Here is a 20,623-nt window from a genome sequence, read left to right on the forward strand (position 1 = left end):
GTCCCCAATGTCCCACCTTCTGCATAGGGAGCCCATGTGCAAAATAAGGGGTGCAGGAGGGTTCAGGGTGGGGCTGTGTCCATAGCTCCCATAGGGGTAGGTGCCAGGGGGGTGTGATACCCAGCTCCAGGGGGGTTCCTGGGGTCATCCCCAGATGTGGGGAGGGGGACCAGGATGATCCCCGAGGGGTGTCAGGGACCTAGATCCAGCCCTAGGGGTGGGGGACTAAGGAGAAGGGGATTTAAAGAGGGCCTGTAACCTCCAGGGTCGGTGCTGCGTGGGGGGGTCTCAGAGCCAGCTCCAGGCATCCTCCCCCCATTACCTGCACAGCAGCATCACCAGAAGTGGATCCGATCACCAGAACCTGCTCTGGTCATGGGAACCAGCCCCAGGAGTCGGGGATGTCCCATCTGGGCTTTGTTCTCCGGAAAACACTCCCTGGGTCCCTAGGATGGCTTCCTCCAGCCTGATCAATTCCCACAAACTCTCCCCAGAGACTCTGGAGAGGGGAGAGTGTCCATCTCTACTCTGGTGGCCCCAAGCCGCCCACCCCCCAAGGCACCTCCCCCCGGGTTTTCCATGGACCCAGGGGATGCAGGGATGGAGAGGACGGGCAAGGGGGGAAGGGGCCGAGCTCAGAGCACCCGGGAGAGGACACGGAGCCAGAGGGAGCTCAAGGAGACTCACCCAGTTCTGCATCTCGTTTCCCTGGAAAGCAAGCAACAAAATCAATGAGTGATGAGAGGGGAAAGCTTGTCAGCCCATGGTGTGAGCAGGCAGAGCACGGGCTGAGCCCAAACTCCTTCTCTTTGGGGAATGGGCAAAGGCCCCTTGGCTCACGGCAGGGGTTCCTGCCCTCCTATCCCCACCCCAGACCATCCAGGCACTCTGCAGGTACACCTGACTTCAGCAGAGATTTAAGGTTCAGCCAGATTAAAGCTCAGTCAGTACTGGTCCCTGCTTCTTCCCATGAGCCAGGACACCTCCCGGGCTCAGTTCCCAACCCCAGGGCTCTCCAGTGCCCTTCTGGGCTCCAGCAACACACATCAATGACCAGAGAAACAGCAAGAACCAGGCAAATCCACATCCCTCCCAGAGGGAGGCTTTGCTGGTGGCAGGAGCCAGAAGGACTCACCCAGCGCTCGGGACTGCACCACTGGAAAGCAAAGGCAGAGGAAGAGGAGGTCAGGAGAGCAGCTGCTTCATCCCTGGCACCATCTCCCCAGGGTCTCTTGGACCTTCCCACCAGCCAGATGCTCTGCCCATGCTCCCTCTCCTCCCACCCACACCCCGTCTCCTTCTCCCCATCCTTCCTTTGCCCAAAGAGCTTCCATAATGAAGGCAAAACATCGTGGTGATGCAAACTCACCTTTCCTTCGGAAGAGGTAAGCACTGAGGGCAGCGGACACCACTGAAAGCAGGAGGAAGACACCCAGAGCTGCCATCCAGGGATGGGCATTGTGGAAAAAGGGAGCTGAGAAACAAAAAAACATTAGGAAAATACCTCATTTTACACCCCCGTTTCCTTCCTGCTCTCCTGGCATATTTATCCTGCCACACGACATCAAAACCCCCTCAAGCAGCGTGGCCAACCCCAGCCCTGCTGCCATCCTGTACCTGAGATGTGCAGGGACGACGCCTGCTCCTGCTCCAGGCGGCTGTTCCTCACCACGCACGACACGTTCCCCTCTCCCTTCCCACTCACAACGGTGACATCTTGGATCTCAAAGAGGCCCCTCTCATCAGGGGAACGTCTCTGAGAGACCGAGGGGGGATGCTGCCCACTGCCATCCTTCCACAGCACCTGTGGTGGTGGGTACCAGCCGGCCGATCAACACACCACCCGGATGCCTCCATCCTCGTAAGCCTCCAGAGAGAGGAGAGGGACAGAGCCCATGGCTGGGGGAAGAGCCCAGGAGAGTCCTGAGTTAGGGATGGACCCAGCTCAATGGCCAAGACCCAACCCCATGCCAGACACATCACAGGGTGCTCAGGGGGCTGTGGGCTGGGTACGTGCTCCTCACACCACCAAACCCACCCCAACATCTGCAGGAACCAGAGAGCCCTGATGCCAAATGACCCCAGATCTCCCATAAAGCAGCCCAGCAGAGGAGCGAGTGCTTCTCAAGGCAGGGTCTCTGCACCAACACTGCACCACGAGGACACCACAGAGAGCTAAAGCCACTGCATCTGTTCTACTTTGCCCCAAAAACACCTCCAGGATCATGTGCATGTTCCATCCTGGGCAGGGACAGATGGGAAGAGACCCCTCACACCCAAACAGCTTTCAACAGCTCCTGGCCTTCGGCATTGAAAGGATGTATGTGAGGATGGGACAGAGCTCCTGAAGAGACACACCAACCCAGGGACACCTGGAACATCCCCACGAAACACCACAGCAGCCACAAACCTGCCACCTCCAGCTCCACTGTAGTTTCTGCATAAGTGGCAGCATCTCGCACAGTGCAGACGTACGGGCCATCATCAGAGGGTCTCAACCCAGAGATTCGCAAGTCCAGGCTCCCATTGGAGAGACCATCTCTGGCCAACTCTGTCCTTCCATCATATTCCTCCATCTGCTCGCCATACAGGTCGTCTCCGTTTCGGTAGAGGTGCACCGTTTCAGAGATCTGCTGCCGGATCCACCTGATCTCCAAGCTCCGAGCATCCATGCGTGGAGACAAGTGACATGGCAGCACGATGTCCTGCCCCACGGTGGCAAGGAGAGGTTGCCTTGGTCCCACCACTCTGAGTTCCGCTGGGTGACAGAGAAGGACACAGAGGGAGGGAGGTTGCACTCATGTTAATTTACGGGCATCGCATGGCAAGGGGCCAGCTTGGAGTGAGCGGTGCCTGCTCCATCCTGCGGGTGTTGCTTTGCCCTCCCCATGGCCCAAAGGCCCTGGAGAAACTGGAGAGGGAGTAAGAGGATTCAAAGGAGAAGGAGGTTTCCCTGTGGTGAGGACCTACACCAGAAAATCATGATCCCCACTCCAGAAATGACCCACACCCTGAAAATTACCCCCAGCCCAGCTGGCCCCTGTAGAAGGCACAAATGCTTTGAGGGAGCACCGCAGGGTGGGACTGAAGATGTCCCAGGGCAATGGACATGTGGCATCAAGAGCCCAAGGGATAGTGAAAGCCATGCATGGCCGAGCTCTGGGCTCAGCTCCTCCTGCCCCACAGCACCTCCCCTGCCCCACATCTGCCACCCAGAGCACGCTCAGCCCCCCCAGCCCTGCAGGATCCCTACCTGATCCCAGCCGGAGGAGGTGGAGAGTCAGGAAAGGACTGAGGAGGCCCCATGGGCTCCTGGGGAATCCCATCTGCGTCCGGAGCTGGAGAAGAGGGTGGGAAGGGAGGCAGAGGGAGGGCAAGGGGGGGTTAAAGCCACCACAGAGGGGATGGGGAAGAAGGGCTGCACCTGCCCCCAACGGGGCTCCAGAAATCCCACCAAACCACCTGTATCCTGACGTCGGAAGGAAGCCTTGGTTGACGAATAGAATCCACGTAAGGCTCTCAGTGCAGCCCCTTCTCTGCCCCACAACCCTCCACAGGATTTACTCAAAATGCCTTACAAGATTTTAACTGAAATTAAATATTCTAAACTCCTCACAGAAAGGAAATTCACTCACCGGACCCGTACGAGCTGCAGGAGGAAGCAGCCGACAGAATACACCCAAGGTCTCGCACTTACCCTCGCTTTCCAGAAGCACCCGTTGGGGGTTTTGGGGCTGCCTTCAAACTCCACCCCCAGCGCTTGGACACATTAAGGAGCAGAAAAAAAGGCAAAAAAGGGGAAGAAGGAAAATTAGGTCCATTTGGCTGCGAGAAGGTTAAGGTTAATTTAGAGTTTGGTTGTGATTTTTGGACATGGCGGAGGAGCCCAGCAGTGTCTCTGCAGCCCCACAGCAGCCGGGAGGTTGTGGGGAGTCAGGGATGAGGGGACAAGATGGGTATGGGGAGGCTTTGAGTGTCAGGACACCCCAGCTGTGCCCTGTCACCTTGGGGACCTTACAGCCCTGGGTTAATAGACACCTGAGGAGGCGTGCCCTGCCGTCCCCAGTGTCCCACCTTATGTATGAGGAGCCCATGCTCTAAGTAAGGGGTGTGGGGAGGTTCATGGGGAGCTCTACCCATAGCTCCCAAAGGAGTAGGTACCAGTGGGGTGTCATACCCAGCTCCGAGGGGTCTCTGGTGTCATACCCAGCCTTGGGGAGGGGGACCAGGGTGAGCTCCTGTCCCAGTTTGAGGTAAAACAGAAGCAACTTTTTATGTAATAATTCCAGTTCTCAGTTTGGCCTCGGCTGAGGAATGGGGGGAACACGAGGGAGGTCACCAACATGACCAAGGGGGGTTCCATCTCATCTGCCCCACGCCCAGTACAAAAACCGAGGATCAAAGGATCAGCTCTTTCTCCAATGGCCAACAATCTGAGGAGGACCATAACTGGTCGTCTGCCTTCGATCCCAATCTGTGCCTTCCTGACCCCAGAGCTGGAATCCAGATCCCACCCATGGCTGAGCCCAGTCTGGGGCTCCCCAGTGCCTGCTGGTGACTTCATCCTGATTTGGAGAATGAATGGTTAAACGTTGTTAGTGTAGATTTAGTGGAGCTTGACAAATAAGAGAGCCGGGAGCCCAGCACTCCAGAGTGAGGAACGGGCCTTGTCTTGTAAACACACAAAGGAGAAATGATAATGAGTTCTCATAAATAATTACAAGAGTTATGCCTATTCCTGGAACTGATTATAATAACCCAGCCCCTATTAATGAATATGTATACTTTCTTACCATAAATGGACACTTGTTTTAGGACCCGGTGTGCAAGTTGGGAGGAGCAATCCCCCTGGCACCCGGCGCTGCAATAAACATCCCTGCTTTATAACTCTCCGGGAGTTGTAGAGTTTGTTGCCGTGCCTCAATCCTGGGATCTTGATGCAGGTTTGTAGATATTGTATCTATTTCATTGCTTTCCCTTTTATTTTATTATTAATATCTCCTTGAAGTAGTTTAGTTCCTGCTCAACTCGTGAATCTCTTTTTCTCTCTCCTCCTCCTCTCCTGGGAGTGAGAGGTGGGGGGAGAGCATCTGTCAGCAGCATGGGCCATTTTGGCCTCAACCTGAAATGTACCCTAAATCCCTTCTTCTGGGTTTCTGGTAGGAAAAACTAGCACTGAGGAAGGAAAAAGACCTGCATTTGGGGGTGAGGACATTGTGATTGGAGCTTGGTTGTGATTTTTGGACACGGTGGAGGAGCCCAGCAGTGTCCCTGCAGCCCCACAACAGCCAGGAGATTGTGGGGAGGGGGGACAAGATGGGGTTGGGGGCAGGGGCTTTGAATGTCAGGACACCCCAGCTGTGCCCTGTCACCATGGGGACCTCAGGTGTCTGGGGCAGACATGTCCCCTGCTGTCCCCAATGTCCCACCTTCTGCATAGGGAGCCCATGCGCAAAATAAGGGGTGCAGGAGGGTTCAGGGTGGGGCTGTGTCCATAGCTCCCATAGGGGTAGGTGCCAGGGGGGTGTGATACCCAGCTCCAGGGGGGTTCCTGGGGTCATCCCCAGATGTGGGGAGGGGGACCAGGATGATCCCCAAGGGGTGTCAGGGACCTAGATCCAGCCCTAGGGGTGGGGGACTAAGGAGAAGGGGATGTAAAGAGGGGCTGTAACCTCCAGGGTCGGTGCTGCGTGGGGGGGTCCCAGGGCCAGCTCCAGGCATCCTCCCCCCATTACCTGCACAGCAGCATCACCAGACGTGGATCCGATCACCAGAACCTGCTCCAGTCATGGGAACCAGCCCCAGGAGTCGGGGATGTCCCATCTGGGCTTTGTTCTCCATTTCCACAGTCCCAGCCCCTTCCTGAGCATCCCCCTGTCCCTTCCCGTGTCCCTCTGGGCTCAGCCACCCCCTGGCCCTGGCCCAGGGCTACCCCCGGTCCCCACAGCAGTGTCTGTCAATAACACAAAATATCACTGTAAAATAGCCCCAGGCTGGCAATTCCTTCCACTCTCAGAAGTTTCCTCTTCTCCTGCACCTAAAGCTGCTCCGGGACAAAGATGCTGACACACACAGAGCCAAAAATCCCCCAAATAAACAAAAAGGCACAGGCGCCTTCAGCCAGTGCCCGAGTGGGAAGGGAAGTGGGTAGAGAAAAAGCAGTTTTCTTCAGGAAAGGGTCACGGGACGCGTGAGGATGCTCATGGTGAGTACCCTGTTGGGCAGAGCCCTGGGAATGCAAGGGGTTCCAAGGGATGTCCAAGAGGGGGTTCCTGGAGGGTTGAAGGTGTTGCAAGGGGATCTGAGGGGATTCAAAGGGTCCAAGGAGTTCCAAGGGGGATTCTGAGTGGTACCAGGGAGACCCGAGGGGATCAAGAACGTTCCAGGAGATCTAAGGGGATTGGAGGATGCAACCAGGGGGAACCAAGAGGGCGTCTAAGGGGTTACAAAGAGTCCAAGGTGGTGGAATGGGTTCAATGGGGATTCCAATGGGGTTCCAAGAAGATCCAAGAGGTTCAAAGGGTACAAGGGATCCACAGGGGCCCAAGAGGTTCCTACAGCTTACAAGGGATTCCTACAGCTTACAAGGGATTCCTACAGCTTACAAGGGGTTCCAAGGGGGCCCAAGGGCATCCAATGGGGCTCTAAGGGTCTTCAAGGGCATCAAGGGGGTTCCCAATGGGATCTGATTGGGCTCCAAGGGACTCCAAGGGCATCCAAAGGGGAGGGCTCCAAGAGGGCCCAGCAGGTTCCCGGTCTCCCAGCGTGGTTTAACCCCAGCCAGCAGCCCACTCACTCCCCCATGTACCACACTAGGGTCAAGAGAAGAGGTAAACAAGGAGGAGAAAACACCTTGTGGGTTGGAACAAAGATGGTTTAAGACAAAAGACACCTCAGAGGAAAATAACATTATTAATTGTAAAAAATACATAGAAACTAAATATACAAAATAAAGGGATACAACACAATTTGTCATCAGCACCTGAGGACTGATTGTTCAGCCCAGCCCCAGCAAAGATGGAAGGTTCCAGCCCCCCGGAAGCCACCATTTCTATCCTGAGCAGGACATCTCTGGGGTGGAGTATCCCTTTGGCTGCCTCATCCTGGCCGTGCTCCCTCTCAGGTGAGAGGGGAAGCTGGAAAAGCCCTTGAACTGATTACATAGAAACTAAATATACAAAATAAAGGGATACAACACAATTTGTCATCAGCACCTGAGGACTGATTGTTCAGCCCAGCCCCAGCAAAGATGGAAGGTTCCAGCCCCCCGGAAGCCACCATTTCTATCCTGAGCAGGACATCTCTGGGGTGGAGTATCCCTTTGGCTGCCTCATCCTGGCCGTGCTCCCTCTCAGGTGAGAGGGGAAGCTGGAAAAGCCCTTGAACTGATCTGAACATTTCTCACCCACTTATATAATTGTGTGTGATCAATGTCATTCTCAGACTAAATCCAAAATGCAGCCCATACCAGAAAGAAAATTAACTCCATCAAAGCTGAAATGCAGACACACAGCCCTGCTCAGAGCCTCCCAGCACCGGGGGACCCAACAGCAGCCCCTGTCCCTCAGTCCCCCTCTGCTCCTCTGGCTGGAACAGGGCAGGGAGGGACATCTCCTGCAGGGTCCAGGAGAGGAGAGTGGGGAGTCTCTGGAGAAGGACAGGGTCTGCTGGAGGCTGTGGTGGGGATGGAAGTGGGGCTGAGGGTCTAGGGGGTGCTGCCCCTGAGGCACAGCTGGGTTTCCCATGTTTCCACCCAAAACCAGGGCCGCAGGGTCTCCCTGTGGAATGAGCCTGGTGGGAAAGTGAAGATCTCACCCCCGGTGTCAGCGTTGAGGAAAGTCACCAGCCCCCGTGTGCAGTCCAGACAGACCCAGATCCTCCTGGGGAGCGGGGAGTTGGAAAGGACGGTGCGAGGAGAGGTGAGAGCCATGAACTGCCCTTTATACCTGCCAACTGCCCAGATCCCTTCTTCAGGCTTCAGATCCATTATCCCCTTCCTCTCCATGGACTCCTTGGCCACTCCAACACCCCACCATGAATCACCTCCCACCTCCCCCTTCACCTCCACCTCCCAGCAGTGCCTCCCCTCCCGGAACCTCTCCTGGCCCAGCACACAGCGCCAATAACTAAATCTCTGAGGGGTGTAGGGCAGGTTCTGCCGCGTGGGTCCACATCTCACACGTCTCAAATCCTCCAACAGGACAAGTTCAGAATGAGCCGTGTTTGGATCCAGGGTCACCACGTCTGCAGGGGACAGGAGGAGCAGGAGCATCAGCGCTCAGTCCTGGGCAGCTTTCACCCCCCCCGTGACAGGATGTGCCCCACAGGGCAGGAGAGTGGGCATCTCCTTCCTCCTCTCCATCCCCACCACGGGGCCAGCCCCATCACGGACACAGCCAAGCTCGGACCCATGGAAACAGACACTGGTGGGGTCTTGGAGGGAGATGGTGCCTCTGGGGGTCCTGAATGTAGTTCAGAATGGGGTGGAATGGCAAGAAAACAAGGTGAGATCCATCCCAGGGCAAACGTCTGGGAGGTATTGGCCACCAACATGCGCAGGCATGGCCAGTCCCTTCACTGCATCCAAGTTACACCTCGCACAGAGGAAAAGGGAGAAGAATGACCCATCAACCAACATAAAATACAATGAAACACCCAATTACCTGGATTTTCAGGAAGCAGAAACTTTCTCCAAGCTACAAGGAGAGAGAGGAGCAGGTCACATCCCACCACTGGTCCCCAGTGGCTGTGGGAATGGAAAAGGGCCCATCCCTGCTCTGGCAAGGGAGGGAAGGGCAGAGCACAGGGGGCCCAGGAGAGGACATTGAGCCAGGAGGAGCTCACGGAGACTCACCCAACAGTGCAGCTTGTTCCTCTGGAAAGCAAAAGCAATATGTGGTCAGAGAGGACAGCTTCTCATCCCAAAAGTGCTCAAGAAGGAGCAAGCAGGGCTGGGGAATCCCCAAAATTCCTCCTTTTCGGGGAGTGGGAAAACACTCCGGGGTCCCCCCCAGGGATGGCTCTCTCCAGCCTGCTCATGTCCAGCAGAGAGTCCCCAGGGACTCTGGGCAGGGGAGAGGGTCCATCCCTTGTCTGGTGTCCCCGAGTTGCCCAACCCCCCAGGCACCTCCCCCAGAGCAGGCCCGCACCCAAGGGATTCAGAGATGGAGGGGATGGGGAAGGGGCCGAGCACAGAGCACCCGGGAGAGGACACGGAGCCAGGTGGAGCTCATGGAGACTCACCCAGGGCTGCATCTCGTTTCCCTGGAAAGGAAAAACAGAAGCAATGAGTGATGAAAGGGGACAGCTTCGCACCCCATGGCTCGAGCAGGCAGAGCATGGGCTGAGCCCACATTTCTGATGTTTGGGGAATGGGAAAAGCCGCCTTGGCTTACAAGGGGGCTCCCTGCCCTCCTATCCCCACCCCAGCCCACCCAGACACCCCGCAGTTATGCCTGACTTAAGCAGAGACCTAAGGCTCAGCTGATTTAAGCTCATTTGATACTGCTCCCCATTTCTTCCCATGAGCCAGGACACCTCCCGTGCCCAGTTCCAAACCCCAGGGCTCTCCAGTCCCCTTCTGGGCTCCAGCAACACACATCAATGACCAGAGAACCAGCAAGAGCCATTCAAAGCCACACTCCTCCCAGGGATCTCCTTTCTCAGGAGGCTTTGCTGGTGGCAGGGGGCAGAAGGACTCACCCAGCGCTCGGGACTGCACCAGTGGAAAGCAAAGGCAGAGAAAGAAGAGGTCAGGAGAGCAGCTGCTTCATCCCTGGCACCATCTCCCCAGGGTCTCTTGGACCTTCCCACCAGCCAGATGCTCTGGCCGTGCTCCCTATTCTCCCACCCACACCCCGTGTCCTTCTCCCCATCCTCCCTTTGCCCAAAGAGCTTCTTTCATGAAGGCAACACCTGTTCTGAAACAACTCTGATCCCATTCTGCGTATGTCCATGGGCCTCACTCAAGCCCTGAGCCCCTCCACTCCATCCTCCCAACTACAAACTCACCTTTCCTTTGGAAGAGATAAGCAATGACACCAAAACACATCACTAAAAGCAGGAGGAGCAGAACCAGAGCTACCATCCAGGGACGGGCATTGTGGAAAAAGGGAGCTGAGAAAAAAAACCACATCGGGAAAAGGGATCATTTTACATTCCCCTGTGTCAGGAAAAGAAAGAAACCGAAACAACCCCAAACTGCCAGCTGCTAAAGGCTCATGCTGGGAGCCGTGAGCTCAACAGGACATCCTCCTCCCCATCCCATGGACACACCAAAGCTCCCCTGAAGCACACCAGGGTCACGTTATCTCCTGCAATAAAACTCACCTGTGGGTGCGCCCCCGTCCCCTTCCCTCTCCCCCTGCATGTTTCTCCAGCCCCCCGAGATCAAACCCCCTCAAGCAGCGCGGCCAACCCCAGCCCTGCTGCCATCCTGTACCTGAGACGTGCAGGGACGATTCCTGCTCCAGGCGGCTGTTCCTCACCACGCACGACACGTTCCTGTCTCCCTTCCCGCTCACAACGATGACATCTTGGATCTCATAGAGGCCCCTCTCATCACGGGAACGTTTCAGGGAGGCCGAGGGGGGATGCTGCCCACTGCCATCCTTCCACAGCAGCTGCGGTGGTGGGTACCAGCCGGCCGATCGACACACCACCCGGATGCCTCCATCCTCGTAAGCCTCCAGAGAGAGGAGAGGGACAGAGCCCAAGGCTGGGGGAAGAGCCCAGGAGAGTCATGAGTTAGGGATGGTCTCAGCTTAAAGCCCAAGACTGAACCCCAGGCCAGACACAACACAGGGTGCCCAGGGAGCTGTGGGGCTGGGTACGTGCTCCTCACACCACCAAACCCACCCCAGGGTCTGCAGGAACCAGAGAGCCCTGATGCCAAATGACCCCAGAACTTCCAGAAAACAGCCCAGCAGAGGAGCACCAAGTGGCCAAGCTTCAGTGCCTCAAGGCAGCGTCTCTGCACAAACACAGAATCATGAGGACACCACAGAGACCCAAAGCCACCGTGTCTGTGCTCCTCTGCCCGAAAGACACCTCCAGCACCACATGGATGCTCCATTCAGGGCAGGGATGGATGGGAAGATCCCACTCACATCCAACCTCTTCCTACACCTCCTGGCCTTCGGCACCAAATGAAAGGACGTGAGGATGGGACAGAGCTCTGGGAGGGACACACCAACCCAGGGACATCTGGAATGTCCCCAGGACATACCACAGTACCCACAAACCTGCCACCTCCACCTCCACCATAACTTCTGCATAGGTGCCAGCATCTCGCACAGTGCAGACGTACAAGCCATCAACTACAAGAGTTATGCCTATTCTGGAACTGATTATAATAACCCATCCCCTATTAATGAATATGTATACTTTCTTACCATAAATGGACGCTTGTTTTAGGACCCGGTGTGCAAGTTGGGAGGAGCAATCCCCCTGGCACCCGGCGCTGCAATAAACATCCCTGCTTTATAACTCTCCGGGAGTTGTAGAGTTTGTTGCCGTGCCTCAATCCTGGGATCTTGATGCAGGTTTGTAGATATTGTATCTATTTCATTGCTTTCCCTTTTATTTTATAATTAATATCTCCTTGAAGTAGTTTAGTTCCTGCTCAACTCCTGAATCTCTTTCTCTCTCCTCCTCCTCTCCTGGGAGTGAGAGGTGGGGGGAGAGCATCTGTCAGCAGCAATGGGCTATTTTGGCCTCAACTTAAATTTACCCTGAATCCCTTCATCTGGGTTTCTGGTAATAAAAAATAGAAAATGAAGAAGAAAAAAAGACCTGCATTTGGTGGTGAGGACATTGTGATTGGAGCTTGGTTGTGCTTTTTGGACATGGGGGAGGAGCCCAGCAGTGTCCCTGCAGCCCCACAACAGCCGGGAGCTTGTGGGGAGTTGGGGATGAGGCTGGGATTGGGCTTCGAGGGTTGGGACACCCCAGCTGTGCCCTGTCCCTCTGCCCTGTCACCCTGGGGACCTCACATGCATGGGGAGGACCTGTTCCCTGCTGTCCCCAACGTCCCATCCACATCCATACACAAAAGAAGGGCTGCGGGGGAGGCAATGGGCTGTACCCATAGCAGGGGTGGGTATGGAGTTTCGGGGGAGGTGTGGGGGGGTGCATAGCCATGTCTGGGGCTCCTGGGGACTGTACCCACACCTGGGCATGTGGACAAGGGATGAGCCCATCTGTAACCCAAAAGGGGTCCAGGAGCCGTATCCAACCAAGGGGGGTCCAGGAGGTGCAGGGGGAGCTAAAGAGGATTAGGGGGCACCCAAACAGCCCCGACCAGGTCAGAGGAACAGGGAGGTCCCGTTCCCAGCCCCGAGTATCCCCAACATCCCATTCCCAGCAGATCCTGCCCAGTGGTGCCCAGCCACAGTTCAGCTCCCAGCTCCACAGCAGCAGCAGTGAATCACCACTGTAATAAATCCATCTAAAATAGCCCCAGGCTGGAAATTCCCTTCCACAGTCATAAGTTTCCTCTTCTGCTACACTTAAAGCCACCCTGGGACAAAGATGCTCCCATGCAAGGAGCCAGAAATCCCCTAAATAAGTAAAAAAAGTGCAGCTGCCTTCACCCAGTGTCCAACCGGGAAGGGAATTAGGGAGAGAAAAACAGTTTTCTTCAGAAAAGGGTCACATGGCACAGGAGGATGCTCACGGTGAGTACGGTGTCAGGCAGAGCCCAGGGGATGCAAAGGATTCCGGGGTTGCAAGAGGTTCCAGGGGGTCCAAGAGGGGTTCCTGGGGGTTGAAAAGGGTTTCAAGGGGATCCAAGGGGTAACAAGGGGTTCAAGGTATTCCAAGCGGGGTTCTGAGTGGTACCGAGGGGATCCAAAAGGATCCAAGGAATACCAAAGGATTGGAGGGAATTGGAGTGGGTTCTGAGTGGAATCTGAGGGGATCCAAGAGGTGCCAAGGGGTTCCCAGGAGTTTCAAGGGGATCCAAGGAGATGCAAGAGGTTCAAGGAATCCAAGGGATCCAAGGGGATGGAAGAGGGTCAGAAGGGATCCAAGAGGTGCCAGGAGGAACTCAAGAAGCTCTAAGGGGTTCCATGGGACTTCCAAGAGGTTCCAAGGGGATCCCGGAGGGTCCATGAAGATCCAAGAGTTCCCTTGCCCCCGAGCATGGTTAACCCGCAGCCAGCGACTCACTCACTACCCCCCCACCTAATCCCCCACCAGGGGGGAGAGAAGAGGGAGAAAAGGAGGGGAAAACACCTCGTGGATTGGAATAAAGACAACAGTTACAGACAACAGTTACTAGAGAAAAAAATAACATTATTAATTGTAAAAAAATACACAAAATACAAGGACACAGCACCAGTTGCCCTCAGAACCTGAGGACTATTTGCCCAGCCCATCCCCAGCAGTGATGGAGGGTCCCAGCCCCCCGGCAGCCCCTGTGTCTATCCCCAACACAACATCTGTGGGGTAGAATATCCCTTTAGCCACCCCGTCCTGACTGTGCTCCCTCTCAGCTTCGAGAGAAAGCTGGAAAGGCCCCTGACTGATGTGAACATTTCTCAGCCATGTATATAATCCTGTGTGATCAATGGCATTCTCACACTAAATCCTAAACGGAGCAGGTGCTAGAAAGAAAATTAACTCCATCAAAGCTGAAACGAGGACACCCCCCACTGCCTGGAGCCTCCCAGCCCTGCGGGGGGACCCCACAGCAGCCCCTGTCCCTCAGTCCCCCTCTGGTCCCTGGGCTGGGACAGGTCAGAGAGGGACATCTCCTGCAGGGTCCAGGAGAGGAGAGTGGGGAGTCGCTGGAGAAGGACAGGGTCTGCCGGAGGCTGTGGTGGGGATGGAAGTGGGGCTGAGGGTCTGGGGGGTGCTGCCCCTGAGGCACAGCTGGGTTTCAAGATCTCCCACCCAAAACCAGGGCCGCAGGGTCTCCCGTTGGAATGAGGCAGGTGGGAAAGTGAAGATCTCACCCCCGGTGTCTGTGTTGAGGAAAGTCACCAGCCCCTGAGTGTAGTCCAGACAGACCCAGATCCTCCTGGGGACCAGGGATGTGGAAAGGATGGTACGAGGAGAGGTGAGAGCCTTGAACTGCCCTCCCCAGTGCCACAGCCCCCAGACACCTACTGCAGGGCTCAGCAACACATTCCTCTTCCTCTCCAAGGACTCCTTGGCCACTCCAACAGCCCACCATGAATCACCTCCCACCTCCCCCTTCACCTCCACCTCCCAGCAGTGCCTCCCCTCCCGGAACCTCTCCTGGCCCAGCACACAGGGCGAAGAACTAAATTTCTCGGGGGTGTCAGGCAGGTTCTGCCGCGTGGGTCCACGTTTCACACTTCTCAAATCCTCCGAAAGGACAAGTCCACAATGAGCCGTGTTTGGATCCAGGGTCACCACGTCTGCAGGGGACAGGAGGAGCAGGAGCATCAGCGCTCAGTCCTGAGCAGGTTTCACCCCCTGGGGCCAGGACCTGCCCTGCAGGACAGGAGTGTGGGCATCTCCTTCCTCCTCTCCATCCCCACCACGGGGCCGGCCCCAGCAAGGCCACAGCCAAGCTCGGACCCATGGAAACAGACACTGGTGGGGCCTTGGAGGGAGATGGTGCCTCTGGGGCTCCAGAATGTAGTTCAGAATGGGGTGGAATGGCAAGGAAATGGGGTGAGATCCGTCCCAGAGCCAAGGTCTGGCAGGTATTGGCCACCAACACGCCCAGGCATGGCCAGTCCCTTCACTGCATCCAAGTTACACCTCGCACAGACAGAAAGGGAGAAGAATGACCCATAAACCAACATAAAATACAATAAAATACCCAATTACCTGGATTTTCAGGAAGCAGAAACTTTCTCCAAGCTACAAGGAGAGAGAGGAGCAGGTCACATCCCACCACTGGTCCCCAGTGACTGTGCGAATGGTAAAGGGCCCACCCCTGCTCAAGAAGGAGCAAGCAGGGCTGGGGAATCCCCAAATTCCTCCTTTTTGGGTCATAGGAAAACACTCCCTGGTTCCCAGGGATGGCTCCCTCCAGCCTGGTCATGTCCCACGCAACCAACACAAAAGACAATAAAAGCCCCAATTACCTGGATTTTCAGGAAGCAGAATAAAATACAATAAAATACCCAATTACCTGGATTTTCAGGAAGCAGAAACTTTCTCCAAGCTACAAGGAGAGAGAGGAGCAGGTCACATCCCACCACTGGTCCCCAGTGACTGTGCGAATGGTAAAGGGCCCACCCCTGCTCAAGAAGGAGCAAGCAGGGCTGGGGAATCCCCAAATTCCTCCTTTTTGGGTCATAGGAAAACACTCCCTGGTTCCCAGGGATGGCTCCCTCCAGCCTGTCAAAAGAGCTCAAGGAGTAAACAGATCTGGGGAAACCCACAATTCTTGCTTTCTTGGGGAGTTGGAAAACATTCCAAGGGTCCCAGGGACGGCTCCCTCCAGCCTGGTCATGTCCCACGGCTGGTTCCCAGGGAAGCACAGAGGGCAAGGAGAGGACACCGAGCCAGGAGGAGCTCACGGAGACTCACCCAACAGTGCAGCTTGTTCCTCTGGAAAGCAAAAGCGATATTTGGTCAGGCAAGACAGCTTCTAATCACAAAAGTGCTCAAGAAGGAGTAAGTAGAGATGGGGAAACCCCAAACTCCTCCTTTCTTGGGGAGTGGGAAAACATTCCTCATGTCCCAGGGACGGCTCCCTCCAGCCTGGTCATGTCCCACGGCTGGTGCCCAGGGAGTCTGGGCAGGGGAGAGGGTCCATCCCTGCTCTTGTGTTCCCGAGTTTCCCATCACCCCAGGTACATCTCCTCAGGGTTTGCCCGCACCCAGGGGATGCAGGGGTGGAGAGGATGGGCAAGAGGGGAAGGGGTCAAACACAGACAGACTGGGAGAGGACACCAAGCCAGAAGAAGCTCATGGAGACTCACCCACTTTTGCATCCCGTTCCTCTGGAAAGGAAAAAACACAAGCAATGAGTGATGAGAGGGGAACAGCTTCTCACCCCATGGCCGCTCCTGTAGGAGTGGGCAGAGCTTTGGGCAAATCCCTAATTTCTTCTATCTGGGGAGTGGGAACAGACCCCCAAAGCCTGTGAATGCCTCCCTTCAGCCTGGTCATGCCCCATGGCTGGTCCCCAAGGACTCTGGGCATGGGAGAGGGTCCAGATTGGTCTGGTGTCCCCAAGCTGCCCACCCCACCAGGCACATCCCCTCGTTGTTTACTCAGACCCGGGGGATGCAGGGGTGGAGAGGACAAGGTGGGAAAGGGTAAGCATAGAGGGCCAGGAGGAGAACATCGAGCCCGGAGGAGCTCACGGAGACTCACCCAAGAGTGCAGCTTGTTCTTCTGCAAAGCAAAAGCAATATTTGGTCAGAGAGGACAGCTTCTCATCCCAAAAGTGCTCAAGAAGGAGTAAGCAGAGATGGGGAGACTCCAAACTCCTCCTTTCTTGGGGAGTGGGAAAACACTCCCTGGGTCCCTAGGATGGCTTCCTCCAGCCTGATCAATTCCCACAAACTCTCCCCAGAGACTCTGGAGAGGGGAGAGTGTCCATCTCTACTCTGGTGGCCCCAAGCCGCCCACCCCCCAAGGCACCTCCCCCCGGGTTTTCCATGGACCCAGGGGATGCAGGGATGGAGAGGACGGGCAAGGGGGGAAGGGGCCGAGCCCAGAGCACCCAGGAGAGGACAATGAGCCAGAAGGAAGTCATGGAGACTCACCCAGTTCTGCATCTCGTTTCCCTGGAAAGCAAGCAACAAAATCAATGAGTGATGAGAGGGGAAAGCTTGTCAGCCCATGGTGTGAGCAGGCAGAGCACGGGCTGAGCCCAAACTCCTTCTCTCTGGGGAATGGGAAAAGGCCCCTTGGCTCACGGCAGGGGTTCCTGCCCTCCTATCCCCACCCCAGACCATCCAGGCACTCTGCAGGTACACCTGACTTCAGCAGAGATTTAAGGTTCAGCCAGATTAAAGCTCAGTCAGTACTGGTCCCTGCTTCTTCCCATGAGCCAGGACACCTCCCGGGCTCAGTTCCCAACCCCAGGGCTCTCCAGTGCCCTTCTGGGCTCCAGCAACACACATCAATGACCAGAGAAACAGCAAGAACCAGGCAAATCCACATCCCTCCCAGAGGGAGGCTTTGCTGGTGGCAGGGGCCAGAAGGACTCACCCAGCGCTCGGGACTGCACCACTGGAAAGCAAAGGCAGAGGAAGAGGAGGTCAGGAGAGCAGCTGCTTCATCCCTGGCACCATCTCCCCAGGGTCTCTTGGACCTTCCCACCAGCCAGATGCTCTGCCCATGCTCCCTCTCCTCCCACCCACACCCCGTCTCCTTCTCCCCATCCTTCCTTTGCCCAAAGAGCTTCCATAATGAAGGCAAAACATCGTGGTGATGCAAACTCACCTTTCCTTCGGAAGAGGTAAGCACTGAGGGCAGTTGACACCACTGAAAGCACGAGGAAGACACCCAGAGCTGCCATCCAGGGATGGGCATTGTGGAAAAAGGGAGCTGAGAAACAAAAAAACATTAGGAAAATACCTCATTTTACACCCCCGTTTCCTTCCTGCTCTCCTGGCATATTTATCCTGCCACACGACATCAAAACCCCCTCAAGCAGCGTGGCCAACCCCAGCCCTGCTGCCATCCTGTACCTGAGATGTGCAGGGACGACGCCTGCTCCTGCTCCAGGCGGCTGTTCCTCACCACGCACGACACGTTCCCCTCTCCCTTCCCACTCACAACGGTGACATCTTGGATCTCAAAGAGGCCCCTCTCATCAGGGGAACGTCTCTGAGAGACCGAGGGGGGATGCTGCCCACTGCCATCCTTCCACAGCACCTGTGGTGGTGGGTACCAGCCGGCCGATCAACACACCACCCGGATGCCTCCATCCTCGTAAGCCTCCAGAGAGAGGAGAGGGACAGAGCCCATGGCTGGGGGAAGAGCCCAGGAGAGTCCTGAGTTAGGGATGGACCCAGCTCAATGGCCAAGACCCAACCCCATGCCAGACACATCACAGGGTGCTCAGGGGGCTGTGGGCTGGGTACGTGCTCCTCACACCACCAAACCCACCCCAACATCTGCAGGAACCAGAGAGCCCTGATGCCAAATGACCCCAGATCTCCCATAAAGCAGCCCAGCAGAGGAGCGAGTGCTTCTCAAGGCAGGGTCTCTGCACCAACACTGCACCACGAGGACACCACAGAGAGCTAAAGCCACTGCATCTGTTCTACTTTGCCCCAAAAACACCTCCAGGATCATGTGCATGTTCCATCCTGGGCAGGGACAGATGGGAAGAGACCCCTCACACCCAAACAGCTTTCAACAGCTCCTGGCCTTCGGCATTGAAAGGATGTATGTGAGGATGGGACAGAGCTCCTGAAGAGACACACCAACCCAGGGACACCTGAAACATCCCCACGAAACACCCCAGCAGCCACAAACCTGCCACCTCCAGCTCCACTGTAGTTTCTGCATAAGTGGCAGCATCTCGCACAGTGCAGACGTACGGGCCATCATCAGAGGGTCTCAACCCAGAGATTCGCAAGTCCAGGCTCCCATTGGAGAGACCATCTCTGGCCAACTCTGTCCTTCCATCATATTCCTCCATCTGCTCGCCATACAGGTCGTCTCCGTTTCGGTAGAGGTGCACCGTTTCAGAGATCTGCTGCCGGATCCACCTGATCTCCAAGCTCCGAGCATCCATGCGTGGAGACAAGTGACATGGCAGCACGATGTCCTGCCCCACGGTGGCAAGGAGAGGTTGCCTTGGTCCCACCACTCTGAGTTCCGCTGGGTGACAGAGAAGGACACAGAGGGAGGGAGGTTGCACTCATGTTAATTTACGGGCATCGCATGGCAAGGGGCTAGCTTGGAGTGAGCGGTGCCTGCTCCATCCTGCGGGTGTTGCTTTGCCCTCCCCATGGCCCAAAGGCCCTGGAGAAACTGGAGAGGGAGTAAGAGGATTCAAAGGAGAAGGAGGTTTCCCTGTGGTGAGGACCTACACCAGAAAATCATGATCCCCACTCCAGAAATGACCCACACCCTGAAAATTACCCCCAGCCCAGCTGGCCCCTGTAGAAGGCACAAATGCTTTGAGGGAGCACCGCAGGGTGGGACTGAAGATGTCCCAAGGCAATGGACATATCGCATCACGAGACCAAGGGAAAGTGAAAGCCATGCATGGCCGAGCTCTGGGCTCAGCTCCTCCTGCCCCACAGCACCTCCCCTGCCCCACATCTGCCACCCAGAGCACGCTCAGCCCCCCCAGCCCTGCAGGATCCCTACCTGATCCCAGCCGGAGGAGGTGGAGAGTCAGGAAATGACTGAGGAGGCCCCATGGGCTCGTGGGGAACCCCATCTGCGTCCGGAGCTGGAGGAGAGGGTGGGAAGGGAGGCAGAGGGAGGGCAAGGGGGGGTTAAAGTCACCATGGAGGAGATGAGGAAGAAGGGCTGCACCTGCCCCCAACGGGGCTCCAGAAATCCCACCAAACCACCTTCATCCTGACGTCACAAGGAACCCTTGGTCGAGGGCAGGATGGGACCATGCGCGGCCCCCAGTGCAGCCCCTCCTCTGCCCCACTGCCCTCCCCAAGATTTACTCAAAATCCCTTCCAAAGACTTGAAATTCATTCAATATTCTAAATCCCTCACGGAAAGGAAATTCACTCACCCGACATGTAGGAGCTGCCCCCAACATCTCCAACCTTTGCCCGGTTCCAGGGTCTGGAATTCTGGGGAGCGGTTTAAGGCTCCACCTCCCACATCAGGTTCTTCATCCAGAAATGATCCACATCAGCAACTCCAGAGTCATAAAAGAAACCGCCAAGGGCAAAGCACCAAAGGGCACCCATCACCCTCCCACTTCCTGGTTTCAAGGTGGTGGATGTGGCTTTTCCCAGGATGGCACCTCTCCTGGCAGCCCGTGCTGGGGCAGAGACATTGGTGAGGTTTTGCACCCATAAATAAGCGGGTTTTTTTCCCCAGAAAGGGCTGATTTTCCTGTGTACGGCCATTATCGCAAAGGAAGAAGCAAACCCCCAACCAGACCATGATGAACCATCCACCTGCATCAGTTCTGCTCCATCCATCTTTTGGGGGGTTTTATTGGTGCTTCAGGACATTTGTCTATTTGGGAAGGAAACTCGGCAGCCCTTCATTCCCAGGAACCAAAAAAAGGAGAAAAAGAATGAAAAATGAAGAATAAGAAGGATTTTGGGAGAGAGATCATGTAGAACTGAGAGTTTGGTTGTGATTTTTGGACATAGCAGAGGAGCCCAGCAGTGTCCCTGCAGCCCCACAACAGCCAGGAGCTTGTGGGGAGCCAGGGACAAGAGGACAAGATGGGTCTGGGGGGTCTTGAGTGTCAGGACACCCCGGCTGTGCCCTGTCACCTTGGGAACCTTACAGCCCTGGGTTAGTAGACACCTGAGGAGGTGTCCCCTGCCGTCCCCAGTGTCCCACCTTATGTATGAGGAGCCCATGCCCAAAGTAAGGGGTGTGGGGAGGTTCATGGGGAGCTCTACCCATAGCTCCCAAAGGTCTGGGTACCAACAGGGTGTCATACCCAGCTCCGGGGGGTCCCTGGTGTCATACCCAGATGTGGGGAGAGGGACCAGGGTGAGCCCCTGTCCCAGTTTGAGGT

At 56.1% G+C, this 20,623-nt stretch overlaps 2 protein-coding genes, 1 long non-coding RNA gene and 1 pseudogene across 3 annotated transcripts; all 4 read right to left on the minus strand.

Moving 5' to 3' along the window:
* Positions 1–673: 673 nt before the first annotated feature.
* LOC106899770 (butyrophilin subfamily 3 member A2-like) lies at positions 674–7,987 on the minus strand. The gene is given in 8 exon segments (XM_014961686.1): positions 674–708; positions 1,136–1,156; positions 1,370–1,474; positions 1,618–1,899; positions 2,411–2,758; positions 3,254–3,338; positions 3,698–3,759; positions 7,816–7,987. Coding segments are annotated over 8 exon segments (1,110 nt in total).
* Positions 7,988–8,200: 213 nt separating this feature from the next.
* Positions 8,201–9,255, minus strand: LOC106899773. The gene is made up of 3 exons (XR_001414080.1): positions 9,244–9,255; positions 8,664–8,875; positions 8,201–8,244 (listed from the first exon to the last, which is right to left on the minus strand). It is a non-coding gene; the product is annotated as an uncharacterized LOC106899773 (long non-coding RNA).
* A 443-nt stretch (positions 9,256–9,698) lies between these two features.
* Positions 9,699–11,300, minus strand: LOC106899771 (butyrophilin subfamily 3 member A2-like). The gene is made up of 4 exons (XM_014961687.1): positions 11,244–11,300; positions 10,442–10,717; positions 10,012–10,116; positions 9,699–9,715 (listed from the first exon to the last, which is right to left on the minus strand). Exons 1-4 carry the CDS (start codon positions 11,263–11,265, stop codon positions 9,699–9,701), a joined length of 420 nt encoding a protein of 139 aa, XP_014817173.1. The 5' UTR covers positions 11,266–11,300.
* Positions 11,301–11,742: 442 nt separating this feature from the next.
* On the minus strand, positions 11,743–19,658 carry LOC106899772 (annotated as a pseudogene).
* Positions 19,659–20,623: the final 965 nt, after the last annotated feature.

This window comes from Calidris pugnax, unplaced genomic scaffold, assembly GCF_001431845.1.
Source record: "Calidris pugnax isolate Ruff unplaced genomic scaffold, ASM143184v1 scaffold796, whole genome shotgun sequence".
Classification (NCBI taxonomy): domain Eukaryota; kingdom Metazoa; phylum Chordata; class Aves; order Charadriiformes; family Scolopacidae; genus Calidris; species Calidris pugnax.